At 41.1% G+C, this 18,735-nt stretch overlaps 1 protein-coding gene across 2 annotated transcripts in view; it reads left to right on the top strand.

Annotated features, from left to right (window-relative positions):
• Window positions 1–4,557: 4,557 nt before the first annotated feature.
• MOSMO (modulator of smoothened) overlaps window positions 4,558–18,735 on the top strand; it is a 31,970-nt gene continuing 17,792 nt past the window's right edge. The window contains exons 1-3 of one of the 2 annotated variants that reach the window (XM_077186953.1): window positions 4,558–4,899; window positions 10,094–10,213; window positions 12,461–12,530. In XM_077186953.1, coding sequence (XP_077043068.1) covers window positions 10,193–10,213; window positions 12,461–12,530 — 91 coding nt within the window. In that variant the 5' untranslated portion in view covers window positions 4,558–4,899; window positions 10,094–10,192. The remainder of the gene's footprint in view (window positions 4,900–10,093; window positions 10,214–12,460; window positions 12,531–18,735) is intronic. The other variant, XM_054643718.2, reaches the window with a different exon arrangement.

Below are 18,735 nucleotides of genomic sequence, written 5' to 3'. Positions count from 1 at the left end.
TCTAGTATCAGACATTCTGTTGTCCATTGTCCCTTGTATACTCTTTCCTTTGGTCTTTCCCTTTCCACAGTCCACAGAAAAACAAGCTCTTCTTTTTCTGCTCTTTCAGCATAGTAAATGATTGATTTAAACATAAAGGTTTAATCTCCTGGAAAGCCCCTTGCTGTGTGAGCTTCCTCTCTGCTGTTCTAGCCTAATTATCTCATTTTCATACTTGTGTTCCTTTGCCTGCCTCTGAGGTTTATTTCTCTTAAAACTCTGTGCCTCAGGAAAACTTGGAACTGCCTTGTAACCCATCTCGATTAATTCTGCTGCCTGTATGGACCACCCTTATCACTGACAGCAAGATCTTCTTAAAAGTTGTCTGCCATGACTCTCATGAAAAGTGCTTTTTTTTCCTGTTTAATTTAAAAATCTTTTAATCACTGTTGGGAGTTCAATTGATTAAGAAACAAATAAGCTTTGTACAGGATTGTAGCAAGAGCTCCATCTTGGTATCATCACCTGATTGTGTCTTGATGTGTTTTTTACACTAATGTCCATTACAAATGGGCATGGCCTCTGACTTCAGGGGTTTTATTGCCAGCCAGAATTTATGCTCACAGAGGAGGGAGGAAAGGACCTTAAGAGACATTGTCAGGAGCAGCCAGAGGTTAAGCAGGAGGTGCCTGCAAGAGCTGAGGCATTCCAGCAGAAAGCAGACACTGAAGATTTTTATGGAGATAAAAACCTCTCTTGCACCACTGAAGGTATTTTGAGCAAACACACACATTGTGCAGCCCTGTCTCTTCTTGCTGGCATGGAGAATAGGACATGCATGCCTCCGTGCCAGTTTGGTGAGTAACTGTAGGATTTTAAGACATTAGTACCTCCCACTACCTCTCTTAATTCCTGCCTCCTCCTAAAGTCAGCAGAGTGGCACCAGCTTGTTCACACTACAAGCAGTAATAAAACTGTTCTTTTGGGTTCCAGTTTGAAACTTTTCAGATTATACTCATCTTAATCAGATCAAGGGAAAAAAGTCCATAAAGATAAAATCTAATTCACTGCAAGAAAAGCTTCTAAGTACAGTGCATTTGTGCACCTTACTTTTCTCAAGCCCCATACTCTGTGCATTGGTATTAATGCCAAAATCAGTGTGCTGCTTGTGTTGTCAGTAAGAGATGGAGCTTCTACAAATTGCTAGATTTTTTGCAAAATTTTACAGCTTTAGTCCTAAACAAAGTAAGTAAGTTGGGTGAATCTGTTCAGTTCATGTTTAGGATGAAAGTAAGTTCATCCTAAACATGAATTGAACAGATTCAGCTGTTTGTTGGGGTTTTTTTTGCATGGGGCATGTGCTGAGTTAGATCCAGGTGCTCCAGGAAGCATGCTCAACTTGTTTCTTTTGGTTCCAAAAACTAAGATCAGCTACAAAGGAACAATGTTTGTTACAAGTCCTCAACCCACTTTACACCCTTCAGTACTTGCTGCAGCAAATCAAACACATCACATGCTGTAAATAATTTGATTCCTTGTAGCCTTTATTGAAAATGCTTTTGAAGCTTGCCTTCTTCAAATTGTTGCAAATAAAACTACTTATTTTCACTGATGCATATTCTTAATATTCAATCATTAGTATTCTAATTATAGGTGGAGAAAAAAACCCAAACAAACCCATCAAACCCAAACAAACCAACAACCAAATCAGTATCATATTTATACTTCTGTATATCAAAGGGTATTTTCAGGGAATGGATGAATGGTATTACATCCTAAGAAAATAATAATAAAAAAGTATTTAGTTCAAATTTATGCTCCAGATTTTTCCACTCATTTTTATACTCAGATCAAAAGTGCAAAGCCTTTTTCCTAAGGCTAAGAACTCCACTTGATGCTTTTTATTTCATCAAGCAAGTAGATATTTCTTCCTGGTACCTGCAATTCTGAAGAAAGGACTGCCCAAACTATAAAGGCACTGCTAGGAAAATTGTTCTAATTTAAAGATATGCATTTTCACTGTACAGCCAGTAAATTTCTAAATTACTTCATTACACTCCAGTCTTTGCTTCATAGATTTCAATGTTAAGAGACAATTTCATGCTGGGAATTACCATAGCACACTATCATCCCTGAACTGCAGTTCATGAGTTTAATGTAATTGGGCTGGGGACCCATGTGAAGCACTCACATTTACAGAGCTTTCTATTTCAAGTTTAATACAGGTGTCAGATGTTCCACAAGAAACCTTTAATAACTGGTAATAGTCTGCTAGCTCTGATACAGTTCATTTCAGGTTTAAAACATTTAGGAAATGAACACCTGTGTGGATTGTTAAAGCACAGAGATTAGTCTATTGCCACTTTGTAACTACTCTGTGTAATAAAGAGAAATAAAAAGCAAACAATAAGGCAAATTAATTTCAAGCCTTGTGAGGATTTGTGTTACTTGTAGAATGAAATTACTTGAACAATAATGCACTGAATAAAGAATTATATTATTCAAGTCTAGTTGCTATACAAAGGTAATAGTCAAAATATTTTTTGGAAAAAATCTGCTGGTGAATAGGAAATATGTTTTTGCTGGAGAACAATGTATAGGCTTAAATCTTGATCTAATTATGGAACAGTCACCATAGCAGCTATTTTAAGATCACAGGTATTTCATCACAGTGGAATGCTGGCACTGAGCTTTATACAGTTTGTGCTAGTTTCTTTTCTCTGTAATTTTGAACTGAGTTTCTTTTGATCTGTGTAAGTGTAAATAAATCAGAGACAGGCTCAAAGCATAAACGCAGAACAAGGATATCTTCAATGTAATTAAATTTTAATATCACTATTGGTTCTTTTTACCTGGTTTCAGCTTTCCATCATTAACTGCAGAGCTTTTTTCAACAAGGCTCGTTATCTGGAGATATGGCCCACCCTGTACCATTGTGAGGGCTAATCCTTGTTCATCCCTCCCAGTCTCTGCCATCAAAGCTGCAAGCTGGGTGTGCTGAGAGAAGTCTTCCAGTGCTGTCAACAGCCCTTTGAAAAGTGAGAGGAAAACTTTACTAGCTGAAAGTGTGATATCATTCTTCAATAAAAGGTTTAAGGAGACATTTGAGAAGGTGCTGTCCCCATTCTTGAGTATCCAAACAGTTACGCCTCTCATCCTTAGTTCCTACTTCCTAAGACTGGCATTGTGTCCTGAGTTGCTGCCAAAAGACTACATAAACTTGCTTTCTGAAAATAAATACACTAAAAGTAGTTTTTACTTAGAAATTTATTTCTTAAAAGGTCACACATTTTGCCAAGAGAAGGAGCAACAGTGCTGTTACTTAAGTATTCATTACTAGCAGCAATTTATTCAGAGAAGGTAGGGAACAGGACACAAAATAACAGAACAGAGGAGTTTCCAGCTACTAAGGACTTCAAGAAAATACAGCATGCCTATAGCAAATGGATTTTTTCAAATCACTATTTCTTCCATGCACCAATTTTTTCTGGTTTAGAGGGAATAATTTCAGCTATTTTTCATCAAAAGCCTTACAATTTTCTCCACCCTTAAGAAAATTTGTCAAGTAGAGGCGATTTCTATGGGAGTTAAGTACAGGGCTTGTCCTCCAAATAACAAATCCTACTGATTGCTGTTGAACACTTTAAGATTACTGATATCTCCATTTTGTTTGTACAGTCTGTCATCTACGTAAAATACTTACATAAAAATAAACAGCACAGGCAATCGCCCACTTGGCTTCCCGGTATGTTCCATATAGACCAGTTGTGCTGCTCTGGAAAAAACAGGTGGGTGTTCACTGTTGGAAGGAAAAAAAATGGAAACTATTAGATATTTTCCAAGTACCTGTAGATGTGGGGGCTGTTTGGCTCATTTACTTCAACATTCCCATACCAATATTGAAGGCACAGAGCTATTGTGGCCAAACCGGGCTGGTTTCCCACATTTGGTGCATTGTTCCTTTTCTGGCTACGGATTCTCACAGTTCTGTATGGCTGAATCCATTGAAAAGCATGCCATCAAAAATGGTTGTATTTGGGTGAGATTTCCAGTCACAATTAATTAGATTTCCTCCCAAAGACAGGACACAGACACAACGCTGTGTAGCGCTTCTGAGGGGCTCCATAGCCGCCAAACCTCAGTCCTTCCAGTCCCCTGTTCCCATCAGAAGCAAAATTTCAGAATTTTTCTGCAATTTCAGCTCATGCCCAGCCTCGCAAAGGAATAAAGAGCAGGGACTCGAGAAACAGAATGCAGTTTTTTGGGGTGAACACCTCCCACCCCTCACGACAGCCCCGCCCCGGGGCACCGCCCGCCCCACCCTCGCCATGTGCCCCGCCCATGACCGGGCCACACCCACCGGCGGCGCTTGGCCCCGCCCCGCCCGCTCCGCGCCTTCTGGCCAGCCCCGCCCTTGACCCGCCCACCAGCGAAACTCCACCTATCACACATAAGCCACGCCCTTCTCCCAGCAGTCGGCCCCGCCCATCAGAGTCAGGCCCCGCCCCGCGCTGCCCAGGGAAAGCCGCCGCGGCCCCAGAGCTGCCCCGCCCCGCCCGGCACCGGCCCCGCCCCCCGCGGGAAGCCCCGCCCCGCCCGGGGCGCGCGCCGGGGACCGCGGGTTCCCCTTCCGGAGCGGCCGCCGCCCCCCCGCCCGCCGGGTTCGCTTCCGGCGCCGTCCGGGGTCCGTTCCTGCCGCCGCCGCCGAGCGCGGCGCGGGGCCCATGGAGCCGCGGCCGTGAGGCGCCCCCGGCCCGGGCCCGCTGCGGGAGCCGGGCGGAGGCCGGAGCCGGGTGCCGCCGGAGCCGGAGGAGATGGACAAACTGACCATCATCTCAGGATGCCTCTTCCTGGCTGCCGACATCTTCGCCATCGCCAGCCTGGCGAACCCGGACTGGATCAACACCGGCGAGTCCGCGGGTGAGGGCGGCCGGCGGCGGGACCCGCCTGCGGCGTGCGGCAGGTGGCCGGGAGAGGGCTCCGGCAGCGCTCGGGGGGCTCGGGGCGGGCGGGGCGCGGGACCGGGCGGCGGTGGGGCTGCCGTGAGGGGCCGGAGGGAGCCCAGCCCTGGGGGCTGCCGGCCGCGGGGCCCAGGAGCGGCTGGGCCGGGTCCCGGGGGCTCCCGGGGCCGCTCCCCCGGGGCGGTGGCGACTGAAGCAGCCGGGGGAGTTGGTGGGACCCAGCCCCGGCAGAGCCCCGGCGGTGCCTCCCCGCCGCCTCGGCCGAGCCCGGTCTCCCGAGGGGTCCTGCAGAGCCCCCCAGCCCGGAGCTGAGGGCCAGGGCAGCATCCCTGCCTGCGCCTCCCAGGTGCCGTCACCTTGGACAGGGAATTGAGATCTATCTCTGCTTACTTTGCGGCAGGTTTGGAGTCTCTCGTACTACACTGACGTTCCCTTTGTTGCAGGGAAGTTCTTGCTTCCCTACATCTTTTTTTTTCCCCCAGAATATTTCCTGCGTGCTGATTTTTATCAGCCTTTAAGCCGGGATCCCATGTGGTTTTTATTTTAGAGTGTGGCATTGTTTACTTTAAACGAACAAGGATTTGAGCATCTTTCTTTTTACTAATGATGTGATTGTTTATGAACAATTTATTTCAGTCCGTTGATAAAGACCTGCATGTTCTGATCAGTGGAGCAGGGAGAGAGAACAGGAGGAGGGCAGCTCTTTGATCTCATGTCCCAGAGGAACCCAAAGGAAGCCATCCTTACTGCCAGCATATAAAACTAACTTAACCACTTTGACCGGCCACAGGAGCCGAGGGAGCAGCATGCAGCTGGGTCAGGGAGGTTTGGGCTGGGGATCAGAGACTGCTCAGGCACTGACCAGGCTCCCCAGGGCAGTGATCACAGCGATCACCTCTGTGTGTTCAGGAAGTGTTTGGACAGTGCTCTCAGGCACATGGTGTGATTTTTGGGGCTGTCCTGTGCAGAACCAGGACTGGGACTTGATGATCCCTCTTGATGGGACTTGATGTCCCTTTCAGCTCAGGAGATTTTGTGATTCTGTGACTTTTCCTAAACTTATGATTTCCTAGCAAAAAAAAAAAAAAAAGCTTGGAAAAATGCTTCCACAGGTTAGTACAGAGAAAACTGTCTGGTTGTAAAGACTTTTGTCATAAATTCTTGCAGAGGGCTTGAAGCATTTTCTTCATCTGGCTTGCATCTTCCATGCCTGGTATTCAATGCATGTGAACAGTTGAACTGATTCAAGTTGTGTCCTATTTCCTTTATTCTAATGAAGTAGAGTATTAAAAACTATTTGGGATTGGTGACTGTACTCTGACCAGACTGTACTTATGGCTTATTTGATTTGTTTCTAATTACCTAGTCTAGAAGCCAGACTTTCCTGCATGGTTCAGAGGGAAGGAACGAGTCCCTTCCCCAAGTGCAGCCTTCAGGAACTCCCTGGGTGACTTCACCATTCCTCCTGTAGCTAATTGTGATGATTTTCCTGCCTATGGCTAGATAAAATAGCTGCTTCTTTTCTCTTATAATTCCACCTAACAGCAGTGCTGTGGTAATGAGCCCTTCTTCAGGGGCTTAAAGTCAAATAAAATGGTATTAATTTCAAATATTTAAATATGTCCTTCTGAAGTCCTGCCTCATGTTAGCAGATTTTGTGCAATGTGTAAGTTGTTGGATTCTCTCTGCATGTATAGAAAGGAGATAACAAAAACTATTCTGAAAAAAGTGCTCATGGAAGAAACAGTCCTTTGGGAACTAAGCACAGTCCATTATGTTATTTTGTAAAGAAAAATGTTTTCTATCTCTTTGTGATACAAAAATTGTGTCCTAAAATATTTTAAGCAGCAATCATTATTTCTTTACTTAGTGGATGATTACTTAAGAATCATCTGCCATTTCTGAGGTGCAACTAACAGTTTTAATTAGGCTGGCAAACATGAAATCTGGATTTTTCTGAGGGACTTCAGCAGTCAAAGAATGTTTCGACAGACCTAAACCTTTTTTTTTCCTTTGCTCTATTTTGAAGCCAAACAAATTGTTGTCTTGATAAAACCATAAAGGGAGAGCTACCATCCTTAATGAGTCTTTTGTAGATTTTTATTGATATAGGATTCAATGCAGTATTATAAGAGTTGTGCTTAAAAGCAATACAAATGTTTATTTCTGGTGCTCAGACCTTCTAAAACGAGCCATTTGCCCAAACTGCAAATAAAGGAAGTGTGGAGATGCCCATTGAACCAAGGACTTCCTGTAGTATTGAATTATGAGCTGGATGCTTTCATGAGTGCCATTCATTACTCAGAGGCTGCTGGGCAGAGCTGTGGCACAGGAGGGCACAGCCCTGCTGGTGGAACCTGTCCCAGCTGCTGGTGACATTCAGGGGCTCTCAGAGACGGCTGTGCTTGGAGCACATCCAAGGCATCCAGCTTCCATATGTGCCACTAAGAAGCAGGGGTTTTCTGGAGCATCCTGCGCTCAGCTGGTGAAAGGAACTATTTGGTAAAAGAAAATATTTCTTTCCTTTATCTCTGTGTTCTTAGGTTCATCTCCTGTGGGAATTATTCTAGATTCTGCCCCTACAAGTCAGCCTGGTAGTGAGGAGGAAGGGGAGTAAGAGTGTTTGTCTGCTTGGCTGCTGTCCTGGGGTTCTGAAAGGCAGTGTGGAACAGCCTGGTCTCCTCAATACTGCAGCTGTTTGAGCATGGCAGAGAGCAGAGGTCTTGGCAAACCTGGGAAGGCAGCGCTGCGTTGGCTCATTCAGAGCTGTTTGCAGCCACTAAGGTTGGGAACCTGGGCTTATGTTTCAGGGAAAAAATATCTGATTTGAATGCTAAACAATATGTACCTCTTACTCCAGAGATAGTGATGAGTTTCAGCTAAATTGGATAGTAAAATAAATCACTGGCTTTATTACTTCTCTGAAAAATCGAGATAGTTTTCAATTTTTTTAAATCAATATAGAAGGGCTGATTAGTCTCCTAAAATTACTCTTAAAGATAAGTTTTATAGTATTTTGAAAAATGTTGTCTATAGAAATTTCTCCCCAGCAATTATCAGCAAAGGATTGCAACTGAGATTATTGAAGGTCTCAGATGCTTATCTGTCCTTAGGCCAGAGGAACTACACCTTTGTGAGCATGGGTCCAAGTCTCTATTGGACACTTTTTCTTGATGTAGTTTTGTAAGAATTGTTCATTAACTTGGTTTCAGATATTTCATACATCTTTAAGATGGTAAAAGAAAGATGAAAATTAAATGGATTTCTCTTACAGTGAGTTCTCTGTGAGGTTTTGTTATGCTTGCTGTGCAAGTACAGAACACTGATAACTCCAATCTGGAAACCAGTGGCTGCTCAGTATTCTTGCACTGACTGCCTTTTCTTATCAAACTGACACTCTGTGTGAGAAATAAGGACAGAGTTGGCTTTAATTTCAGCCAATGCCCAAAGTGCCACTGATTTCAGTAGGTAGGAATTTTGCTCCTGTATCTCTACACTTCTGCAAAGAACTTTATAAGCTGATAGTTTTGTCTCCATATGTTCCTTTTTTTTGTGTGGGAGGGTCTTTAATGATTTTGATATTTTGTCTTCAGTAGGGGAGGAAGGGGGATAGAAGCAGCTCTAGCTTCAGCTCTCAACTCTTTTATAGGAAAAATGGTATGAATAGTATGCACAGTTGAAATTAGAGACATTAAAAGCTGTACATGCGGGGGGATTGACAATCTGAATTGCTTTTATGGGGTTTAGGATAGGTCAAGTAATTCAAGGGAATAATTTAATCAAGTAAAATCTCCCTTCAGAAAGCTAAGCTATCAGTTTGTTTATGTGGCTTAGTCATCCCTTCCTATGTAGCATGATTGTTCATTTGATTCCAATTTACAGAACAACTTGTACCCTTTTTATAGCAGTCCTTCAGTTAACATGGGTGTCAGGATTTAGGGGTGCTGAACTGATGGGTAACTCCTAAAGCAAGGACATATCACATCCTCCTGTGCTGATCCACAGGTCACCAGGGAGCAGCACACAGTGCAATGCTATGGCCAGGGCACTCAGCACATGCCCAACATATTTGTGTTCAGCAGAGCTTCCAATTTCATCCTGAATCTATGACAAAAGTATCAAGGCCACTTGTGTTAGGAATTATACTTTTCATTTAAACTGCCTTCTGTATCTTGCTGTGCAGTAACAGAGTGATACTGAATTGTAAATCTAGAATATAACATTTGTTTAAATTGTCTGTTTACCAGTACTGCCTTTCTGTGTATCTTCTGAAGTGTTATGTGTAGTTCTTGGGGTTTGCATACTCAGTTACTTTTTATTTGTGAAGGATGATTTCAGATGCAGTGGTCTTACAGAAGAGCAGGCTCTGTGCAGCAGGCCATTCCTCCTGAGGCAGTGAACTCCCTGCTCCTGTGCAATAGGTTGTCTAGCACTTAGTGGAAAATGACTGATGTCCAGTGTTATTCCTCTGTATGTCATAGCTCTTCCTGAGGAATTCTGTTTCACGGGTCCAGCAGGAACTGTAGCTTTGTTGGGATCAGCTGAATGACCTATCACAGGTAGTACAACCAAGCAGTGATTCCTGGCTCCTGCAGAGCTTGAGACCACTGAAATATTTTTCTCTAATTGGAGCACTGACTATACATGGCATAAACCCAAGACCACATGAAGGTGCTCAAAGGAAACAGTACTTCTAAATAGAATAAAACAGATAAAGTAAGTAAAGTATCCACAACTTAAAGAGGTGTACACTTGAGTTCCAGCTGGCATTATTGTTCTAAATGAAGTTGTCTGCTCAAAAAGTAGTGATATGTAGAAGTCAATATGACACATTACCAGTGACTTCTGCCCTTCAGGGCCTGTGCTGAGAGACTGTTCATGTACAATGCTCCCCTGAGGACAAGTCATGGGATAGAGCAGCCATTGTGCTGTCCTCTGAAGGAGATAGTGTTGTTTTTGTGATGTGTGGATAGCTGGCTTTTCAAAAACTGGTTGTAAAAGGGTTCTGGTGATCGTTTGTTAAGCACCTTGCAATATACTCAAAAAAACACAGTATGCATCTCCCAGCTGTTCTCAGTAGAAAGTGATGGGACATGGTAGGAAGCAATTCTACAAAATTACTTTTTCCTAATGTTTTTTGTGCTATCATATAGTGACTGTGACAGGAGAAGTTATTTGCCCTTTCATGAACCTGTTTGGATTGCATGCTGAGAATACAAATAAAAGGAGGATGATACAGAGAATGAAGATTTATGTACCATCAGGTCCTAGAGGTGAGTGCTGAAAAGCAATCTCCCAAGCCATCTGAACATCAGAGTGTTAAAATTAGATTGTAGGACATAATTTTCAGAAAAACACATTTCTTTGATGGATGCTCCCAGGTGTGTGAGGAAGGAGGGAGAGGTGGTGGTGGGTTGTGATGTGTTGCTGATGCCCACATGAGGGATGAGGACTTCCTGCTCCTAAGATGCAGGCTCTGCCAGCAGCACTTGCATTCCAGAGAATTTGCCACTGCTTGAAAAACAACAATACCAAACCCAAACAAGAACATGATTCTGAACCCCATATAATCTGAATATTCTAATAAGAGTGGCCTGTTAATGGGTCTGCCTGGACTGGGAGGGTCAGTGCCATCTTTAAAAGGAACATTTCCATTCCACTTTGTGTCTGTAGATGTCTTTCAAGTGGATGTAAAAATGTGACAAAGCAGAGTGTTTGAATTGTGCTTGGGTTCTGTAATCGACCAGGCCTTAAGGCACAAGAAAAATCAATAGAAAGGCATTGTTGTAATGGATTAATTTTGTGCTTACTCAACCACTCAGCATTTAAACATATGGAACTATTTTATGTGTAGGAAGAATCTCATGAAAGAGAGCTGTGTCAGCCTGGTTATTTGAGCCTGCCAGAGAAGACATGAGAGAGCCAATTGTTTGTGTCCATAGAGGAACTGATGGTTTACATCTGCTTTTGAACAAATACAAACTCATGCTGCTCCTGTTAGGTGCATGTTTTGTTTTCACTTTAGCATACAAAAAGGTACAAAACTGTTAGTTTGCCTTCCACCAAATCCTGTTGAATTCCTCACTCTCTAATTACAGTTAGGTAAGAAATACCTGATTATATTGTACAGACCTGGGAGCCAATAACTTTCAAATCCAGCATCTGGCATGGCTGACTTTGGATTTTGGTAAATTATTGTGGTAGTACCTCAGTTTCTTCCTCTGTAAAACAGAGATGGTATCTTTATCCCAGTAACTTCTATTAGCATTAGCAGCAAGGCTTTAATTTCATTTTGTTTTTTACTTTTGTTTCCTATCACAGTTTTAGTTTATCAAACTAAGGGGAGCAATCACAGAATAACAGGCATTTCATTTGGCTTTTCTAATAGTAGGTGCTTTGCATAAGGTATTTGAGTTTCAGATATTTGGAATAACCTTTTTATTTACTTGCCAGCAGTGTTCACAGCTCCTACAGAACTAAATTCTATTTTATGTGCAGATACAGATTTGTTTTCTGTCCATCCTGTGCTTTACTCAAGACGTATGTAACTGTAAAGCTGCTTTATACACTGATGGTTTGTCTGTGGGAAAAGTGCCCTGTTGAAACTTCACCTTTGTGCCTTCAGGAAGTAACCTGCCTTTCCTCTGTTTTTTAAATTAACTTAGACCTGACTTGAGGTGTGTGTATTACATTTGTTGCCACAAACTTACACTGAAATCAACACAAGAGTAACTTAAATGTATGAGTCTTAAAAGTAAGGATTCAATAGTGTGTACTGCAAAACAAAGATGTAAAATTGTCTGAAATAATAAAAAAAAATAAATCCTGTTAATGGCTGGGGCTTATTAAAAACATTTGTATTGTTAAGTTTCCAGCCAGCACTTACATGTGAGCAGCATTATGTAAACTCCATTTGTACTTTTGCCAAAGCAAAGAAGATCAGTAGGTCAAACTTTTAAACTTGACCTACTTTTTTTTTCATAGGTAGTTCACAACAGCTCAACTTTTCCCCATTTATTTTCATGCTGTGCAGTGTGTAGGATTTTCATCTTAGACAGGAGTTCTTCACCTCGTTCTTGAATTCTTTTCCAGCAGTGGTTGAGACCTTTGTATTTCAGAAGAATGTAACTGGAGGAAGTCATGGATGAGGAAGTATTTTGAACTTCACACAGAGAATAAATGCTGCTATCTATTTTAGAAACAGATACAACATTATGTTTGTTGTATGGTGGAACAAATACAATATGGAGGCTATTTTATTCTTCTACAAAGTTATTTGGGAAAACTATAAAAGGATTTAAAATTTTTAGTTCATACAATTTTAAATTTAAAAATCATTTTCCTATTACCTAGGAAGTTGTAAGTTATTATTGTAATTCACAGCACCTACAAATTTAGTAGTTGACAGAGTTTTTTATTAGTAAGGGCTATATGCAGGAAAAAAGTTCTTTGATAATTTTGCAGCAATCCCCTTATGTATGCTCCAGCTGCTTTGCTCAATTTCACTTTTCTTCCCCAAGCCTCTGACTGATGGAGATATACACAGATCTGAAAAACTGGAGATATGGCCAAGAAGAGGATCTGTGCAGGGTACGTGTCTATTTTAAGGAGAAGGGAAACAAACCAGGCTGGCAAAGCACTGGCCTGATTCTGTAGGGATCCATATGGAATCAATGGTCACAGGTTACATCCCTTCTCAGTGTGAAACTTTTGAGCTCTTCCTCTGATATAACTTTATTTCCTGTCTGATGTATTGTCTTGTGTACATATTTTAAATTTTGTAAGTAGAGTTGATGGCAAGAGTTTGGTCTCTTGGGTATGCTAGGAAATGTCTGATTGTGATGGTTTGTGTGTGGGATGGGCTAATCCAGTAGGAAATGCTTGCTGCTAAGAGCTGAGGTTCAAAATGCACAGAGTGTGTGTAGGGCCTGGTTCCTGTCTTTGAGTAAAACATACTCAGTCTGTTCCATCTGGGTCCTTGGGATAATCTAAAATGCTCCCTTGTGAGGACAGCAAAAGCCTCCCAGTGATTCACTGCAGTGTTCAAAGCCAGCACAGCCCAGTGCAATAGGCAACAGTTGGCTGCTACCCAAAAACCTCATGGGAGCTGCAGTTCTGTGCCATAAATTACAAAGCACTTTGGGATCATTAAGGATGACAGTCTCTCAAGGTGTAGTGATTAATAACCCACTTGGATGTTTAAATACTTGTCCAGTTGAAGACAGTTCACATTTGGCCTTGAACTTGCTTGGTGGTGAGCAATTCTCTGTGCCATTGTTTGCACTCTGCTTTAAAAGGGCTGGGCTGTCTCTGAGCTTGGTTCATCCAAGAATTTAATAATCAAATGACAGTGTTCATAGACAGTAAAGTCAGGTAGGTTATTTCTGTAGTGCTCATCATGGAGCCAGCTTCCCAGTTTGTATTCCTGCAGTTCTTATTCCTGGGCTTTGCTTTCTTTCACCCAGGTTGTTCTGAAGTGGTTTCTACTTCTCTTGCTGTGACTACTTTCTGCTATTGGCAGCAACATGATTTAGTTGTATTTTAAGGGATCAGAACATATGATCATTCAGTGTACCTCAGAACTGCTTTGCTGTGAATATTTCAGAAGGGCTGCTTTGAATCTAGATTCTTCATACTTTTCTCAAATATGTGGCATATATACTAAGTTCTGCAATAAAATCTTTGTGTACACAGAAATGAGAGGGATCCTGACTTTGTTGATAAGCAGGGCAAATATACAAGTAAGGGGGAATGATTTTGTCAGTGACTTCATCAGTGTGAGCTTAATGTATCAAACATTAACAACCTCTCATTGTAATGTCTTTATTCCAAAGTAAAGTGAAGAAAACTCATGAAGGGTTGTCATGGGCTTCACGCTTCCAGAAGAATGACTTCTGTGTAGTGGGTGACTTGTTTGACTTGAAAACTTGCTCTGATATATTTGATCTTCTCTATACAAAAGAGAAATACTCTACATTGAGCATTAAGAGATATTTTTTCTCAATCATAGACAGTAATCCAACAGTATTCCCACGGTCAGTGGAAGTGTCAGCTCCAGAACTGCAACAGTGGAAGGATCTGATTTCCTTTCTTGTAGAGGAGAAAAGGCACTGCTGCTTCCTCTGTGCCTGTTGATGTGAGGAGCATTGTAGGCGTTTCATGCTGTGGGGGAAGAGAAGTCACAAGGGTGAAGAAAGAACTTTTTTATTTTCCTTAGGTTGAATTGCATTCTGAAACGAACTGTGCACCTAAATTCGTGCGTTAATGATGTGCTCTCCATCGTAGAAACTCGTGGGAAGAAGCATGTTTCACTTTGCTTTTTAAACCCACACTTAATTCAATTTAAAAACTATGCAACAAGATTGTACAGGAAACCTGAAGAGATTGAAAGGCCCAGAATTTTTAATGTGGTCCCATAAATTCTTTCAGTGAAATATTTCTGGGTCAGTCACCAATTTCAAGAAGCATTCTGAAGTTTAATCCATGAAAAATGATGAAATAAAGAGAGTAAAGGCCAGAAGTAGCAGTTGCTGTTTCACAAACAGAAGTCTGTTGACTTATGCCCAATGTAAGCTGAAGTAAATGTTCCCTGTAAGTAGATGTTCAGTAAGATGAAGTTGGTGATAAGAACAGAGGATCTCTTGGTTGTTTATATAAAATCTAAAATTAGAATGAATCTGTTTCAAAACGTCAATATAACAACTGTATAAACATCTGTTAACAGATACATTCTTTGAAGCACTATATAACATTTGGTTGCTTTTCAAGAACAGTCCTGCTCATTGTTTTAATAAAATGGTATTTTACTTCAGTGAAGTGCAAATTTAACTGTTCAGGAACGGTGTGTCTTCTCTTATACTAGTAAAAAAAATAAAAGAGAACTCTCCAGACTCCAACAGCCTATTTTTGTAGATGCCAATTTGTGATAAGGGAGAAAGTGTTATCACCACACAGACAGCACCTGTTAATTGCCTAAATAATTCAGGCTTAAATTATGCAGGCTTCTAAAACAAGGACTTGCCCTAGCAAAAGCAATAGGAAAATACGTACTTCAGGATAAATCCTGATTATGCTTCCTGCATTCCTATTGTTCTTTGTTTTTAATATTTTTGTTGTGATGTGAACAGCAAGTAAATGCCTAAATTTGAGAATTATTACTGCAGAAGAAGGTTGGAGTTTGTTTTGCTTTATTTTCCAGTTTGCCTTTTGTATTTGTGCGGGCTTAAAATGTTAATTAGCCAGGAAACTGTGTGCCAGCAGTCCTGAAGGACAACTTGTATGTAGTTAAGCTATATCTCAGTCTGTGTTTCAGCACATGAAGTGTTACTTGTACACAATTAAATCTTGGCCCTGTACCTAATCCCTATTTGAAGTGCAGTTTAACCTGTATTCCCAGTTGTTACAAGCATGTCATACACAGATTTGGCAACAGTTAGAAAGTGCCTTTAGGAATAAAAACTAAGGTTAAGTTTTATTTTACTTGAAGTACTGTTCTAGTAGCAATGAAATACATTCTTTGGGTAAATAGGTGCTGTTCTTCAGTTGATAAAAGGGCCTTATGAAAAAAGCAAGTCTAGTAGACAGAGACAGGGTCTTGTATGTCCCCAGTGAGTACAGTGTTGGTACCCTGTGTGTCCAAGGAAGGACTTGCAAGACCAGAAATGTGCTTAATCTTTCCAATTTTTCTAGTGGTTTTAATGAAGGATTACTTCTACCTGCAAACCTCCCTTCTCATGTCCTCATTGCTATAAATACAATCCTGCCATCAGTTATGTGCTGTAAAGAAACTGCCACAATTGTTAGTACATTTGGTTTGGGGTTTGAATGTTCTGTTCTTTATTTAGCATACTCTGTTGTACTTTCAGGTAATCTGGGCCTAAAATATTCTGTCAGTAGTGGACCAAGAGAAGGTTGTGCTCAGGTGTAGGCAAACACTGAAGCACATAAGGTGTATTTAGGCTGTTTGAAACATTGCAAATGTGTTTCTAACCATATAAATGCCAAAATGCATTTCAGCACTTCTCTTTTCACCATCACCACTGGGTGATTCATGAGGCCATGGAGGAGCCAGATCAGTGGGTGTCCTTGGAGCATGTCTGATGCAAGCTGAGATCAGTGCAAAGCACAACAGTTATGTCTGACAGGGGAAGATGATCTTTACTCGTCATGAATTTAATTTGTTAAAATGCACAAGCAATCTTGAAGTCAGAGCCAGGGCCTGAATCTTCCCCCTACGTTGATTGCTTTTGTCATTATCTTAGAGAAGTTGCTTTAGGCTGTAACCAGGAAGGTTGAGAGTTATTTTCTCTCCATGAATAAAAAAGAGGGACAGCAATAGGGCACTTTAGTTGGTGTGGTTTGGGAACTTTGGTGTATCTGTTGTGATTTGCTTGAATATATCTAATAAGTTTATAACTCAACTAACTTGGGGAAATTATGCTTTTGGATATGCAGGAGTTAAAAATGGAGGGCTTTGAAGTCCATTTGTTGCCAGCCTGTGAACAGACCATCTTCTAAAACACCTGTGTGGAAGGTGATCCACAGAATTCCTGTGTTGTTCTGGTCGTGTTTTGTTGTACCACATGGCAACCCCTGGTGCTGCCATTGCTGTGCCAGCCCAGCCACCTCATGTCACTGGCTGCTGTTGCTGCTGCAGCCCCAGAGAGTTGCACATCACCCTTACAGCTGCAGGTGCTGAGCAGAACACTTCTGAGGAGGTGTGGTGGACTGGATAAAGAGGTATCATTTTACAGCTCTGTCTCAAGCCAAACATAACTAACTGTTAAAAAGAACACAAGCTCATCAGATGTTAAATGGCAGAACAGCTGTGGGTGTCATAGCTTGTGGCTTTCAGCTGAACATATGGCATAAAATGGTGTGGCTGACTCAAAAAAATCACTTTTAAATATTGACACTGCCTTTGATCTTTTCTTTTTTTAGTCAGTGAGTTTTGTCAATTTTGAGTAGCTCTACTTTGGTTGGAGGAAAAATGGAAATAACTAGATTCTTTGTTTGTGTTTTATACTAAATAAAACATTGCTTTCTTATTTTAGGAAAGTTCTCTCTTTTTTCCCAGGCCCTTGCAACTTCAGAAACTGTAAAGATTCTAGTCACTGAAGAAACTGTTCCATTGTGAAAATGCTTATAATGTTAGAAAATAAACAACCAGAAGGATGCAGCTTATTAGAGGTCCTTTTAACCAGCATTTAATTAATGCTGTCTTCTGAAGTAGGGATGAATACCTTCTTCTGAAGGAAAGAATACCTTCAGCACAGGCAGATTTCTTGGCTCTGATATGTGAGAACACACAGCCTTTGTTGTGTCAGGAGAGTTGTTCTGCATTAGTGCCCGAGGGTAGCTCTTAGAGAGTCTGGTGATCCATCACAAAAAAAATCTAAAAAAGAGAGGGCTTGCAAAATTAAAAAAACATTAAGTAGACTCAATGCACAAGCACCAGGGCATTGAGAGTTACTAGAATTCAGAAATAAACTCACTTTTTATTAGTCCAAATGTCTGCAATTTAGGCATCTCTTAGAACTAATGTATCATAATGATTGTCATCTGTAGTAATAAACTTTTCTAATATGTGTAAGTCTTTCTCAATAGATGACCCCTGATTTTTTTCCTTGGGAAAGGAAGAGGGAGGGCAAAGACTGTGGGTTTTGTGGAGGGGGGATTTGGTTTGCATTAGGCATGATACAAACACAGAATTGAAAAGTTTTGAGGCAACTTGGCACCAGATGTTCTTCAGCAGCAAGGCAGGCTTTTCTGCTAATATACCACAACTCTTTGGACATTGGCTTTAGACTTTAAAATTTGGAATTCTTCTCTTTAGAAGTCAGTAAGATTCTAAGGAGTACCAAAAATGGTATCTAATGAGTTCAGTTCTCTGGAAATTAGATTGTTAAATATAGATAAATTGGTAGGTTCCTCATAGCTAACATAAGCTTTGTTTGAAGCCAGGGATATTACCTCACCTGTATGAATATTTTTAAGAATATTTTGTTCCTGAAGCAAGTAAATATCCTTACATCTCTAGAGCAAGAAGGATGATCCATTTCAAAGTTGCTTTGGAAGGAAGAGAGCATCAGATTTGAGAAAAGGGGATAAATGGAGTAGAAGAGAAATAAAATTATTTTACAACAAGGACTCTTACAACAAGGACTCTTACATCAAGGTTCTTAAAAGAGGCCCTCTAGATGTAACAAGAACTTGACAAGTAAATCTAGGTCTTTATTAAAAACTGACTTTTTAACATCATATAAATATTTTTTAGCTGTTTGCTTCATACCAATATAAATCCAGTGGGTGTATGAATTGATCTTGCATCTGGTCTTCTTCAAGGTGAGAAACTCCAAAGCTGTTTTCCCAGGGTTATGATACCTATTAGATGATTTGAGAGATAAATTGGAGTGAAGGCCAAAAGCATAAGATTTGGCATACAAAAGGGGGGAAAGATAATTTATAGTCTGTTTGTTTTGAACTGTTTTGTGTTCTGTGTCTTTGCAGCTGATCCTCTGTTATTCTTTTCAGCCTTCCTGTAGATCATCCTTTAACATTCATAAATCTTATTTTAGTGGGTCTTGGTTTCCTGTTAATCTGCTACCTGAACAAAGTCCTGAACATCCACAGTGAGAGAATCAATCTGTTCTGCTGCATCCTGAATGCTGTACTTGCATGGTAACCTCCAAGTTATTTTAGCAGCATAAGTGCTAAAGAGCATCTACTCAAACTGCCTCCATTCCTCACAAAAAAAGTGATTATTTTTGTAAGAATTGTACCAGACCTTGTATTC

Source organism: Agelaius phoeniceus, chromosome 16 (genome assembly GCF_051311805.1).
Source record: "Agelaius phoeniceus isolate bAgePho1 chromosome 16, bAgePho1.hap1, whole genome shotgun sequence".
In the NCBI taxonomy this organism is placed as follows: domain Eukaryota; kingdom Metazoa; phylum Chordata; class Aves; order Passeriformes; family Icteridae; genus Agelaius; species Agelaius phoeniceus.
Note: the sequence above shows the minus strand (reverse complement) of the source record. Positions and strands in the feature narration are given on the sequence as shown.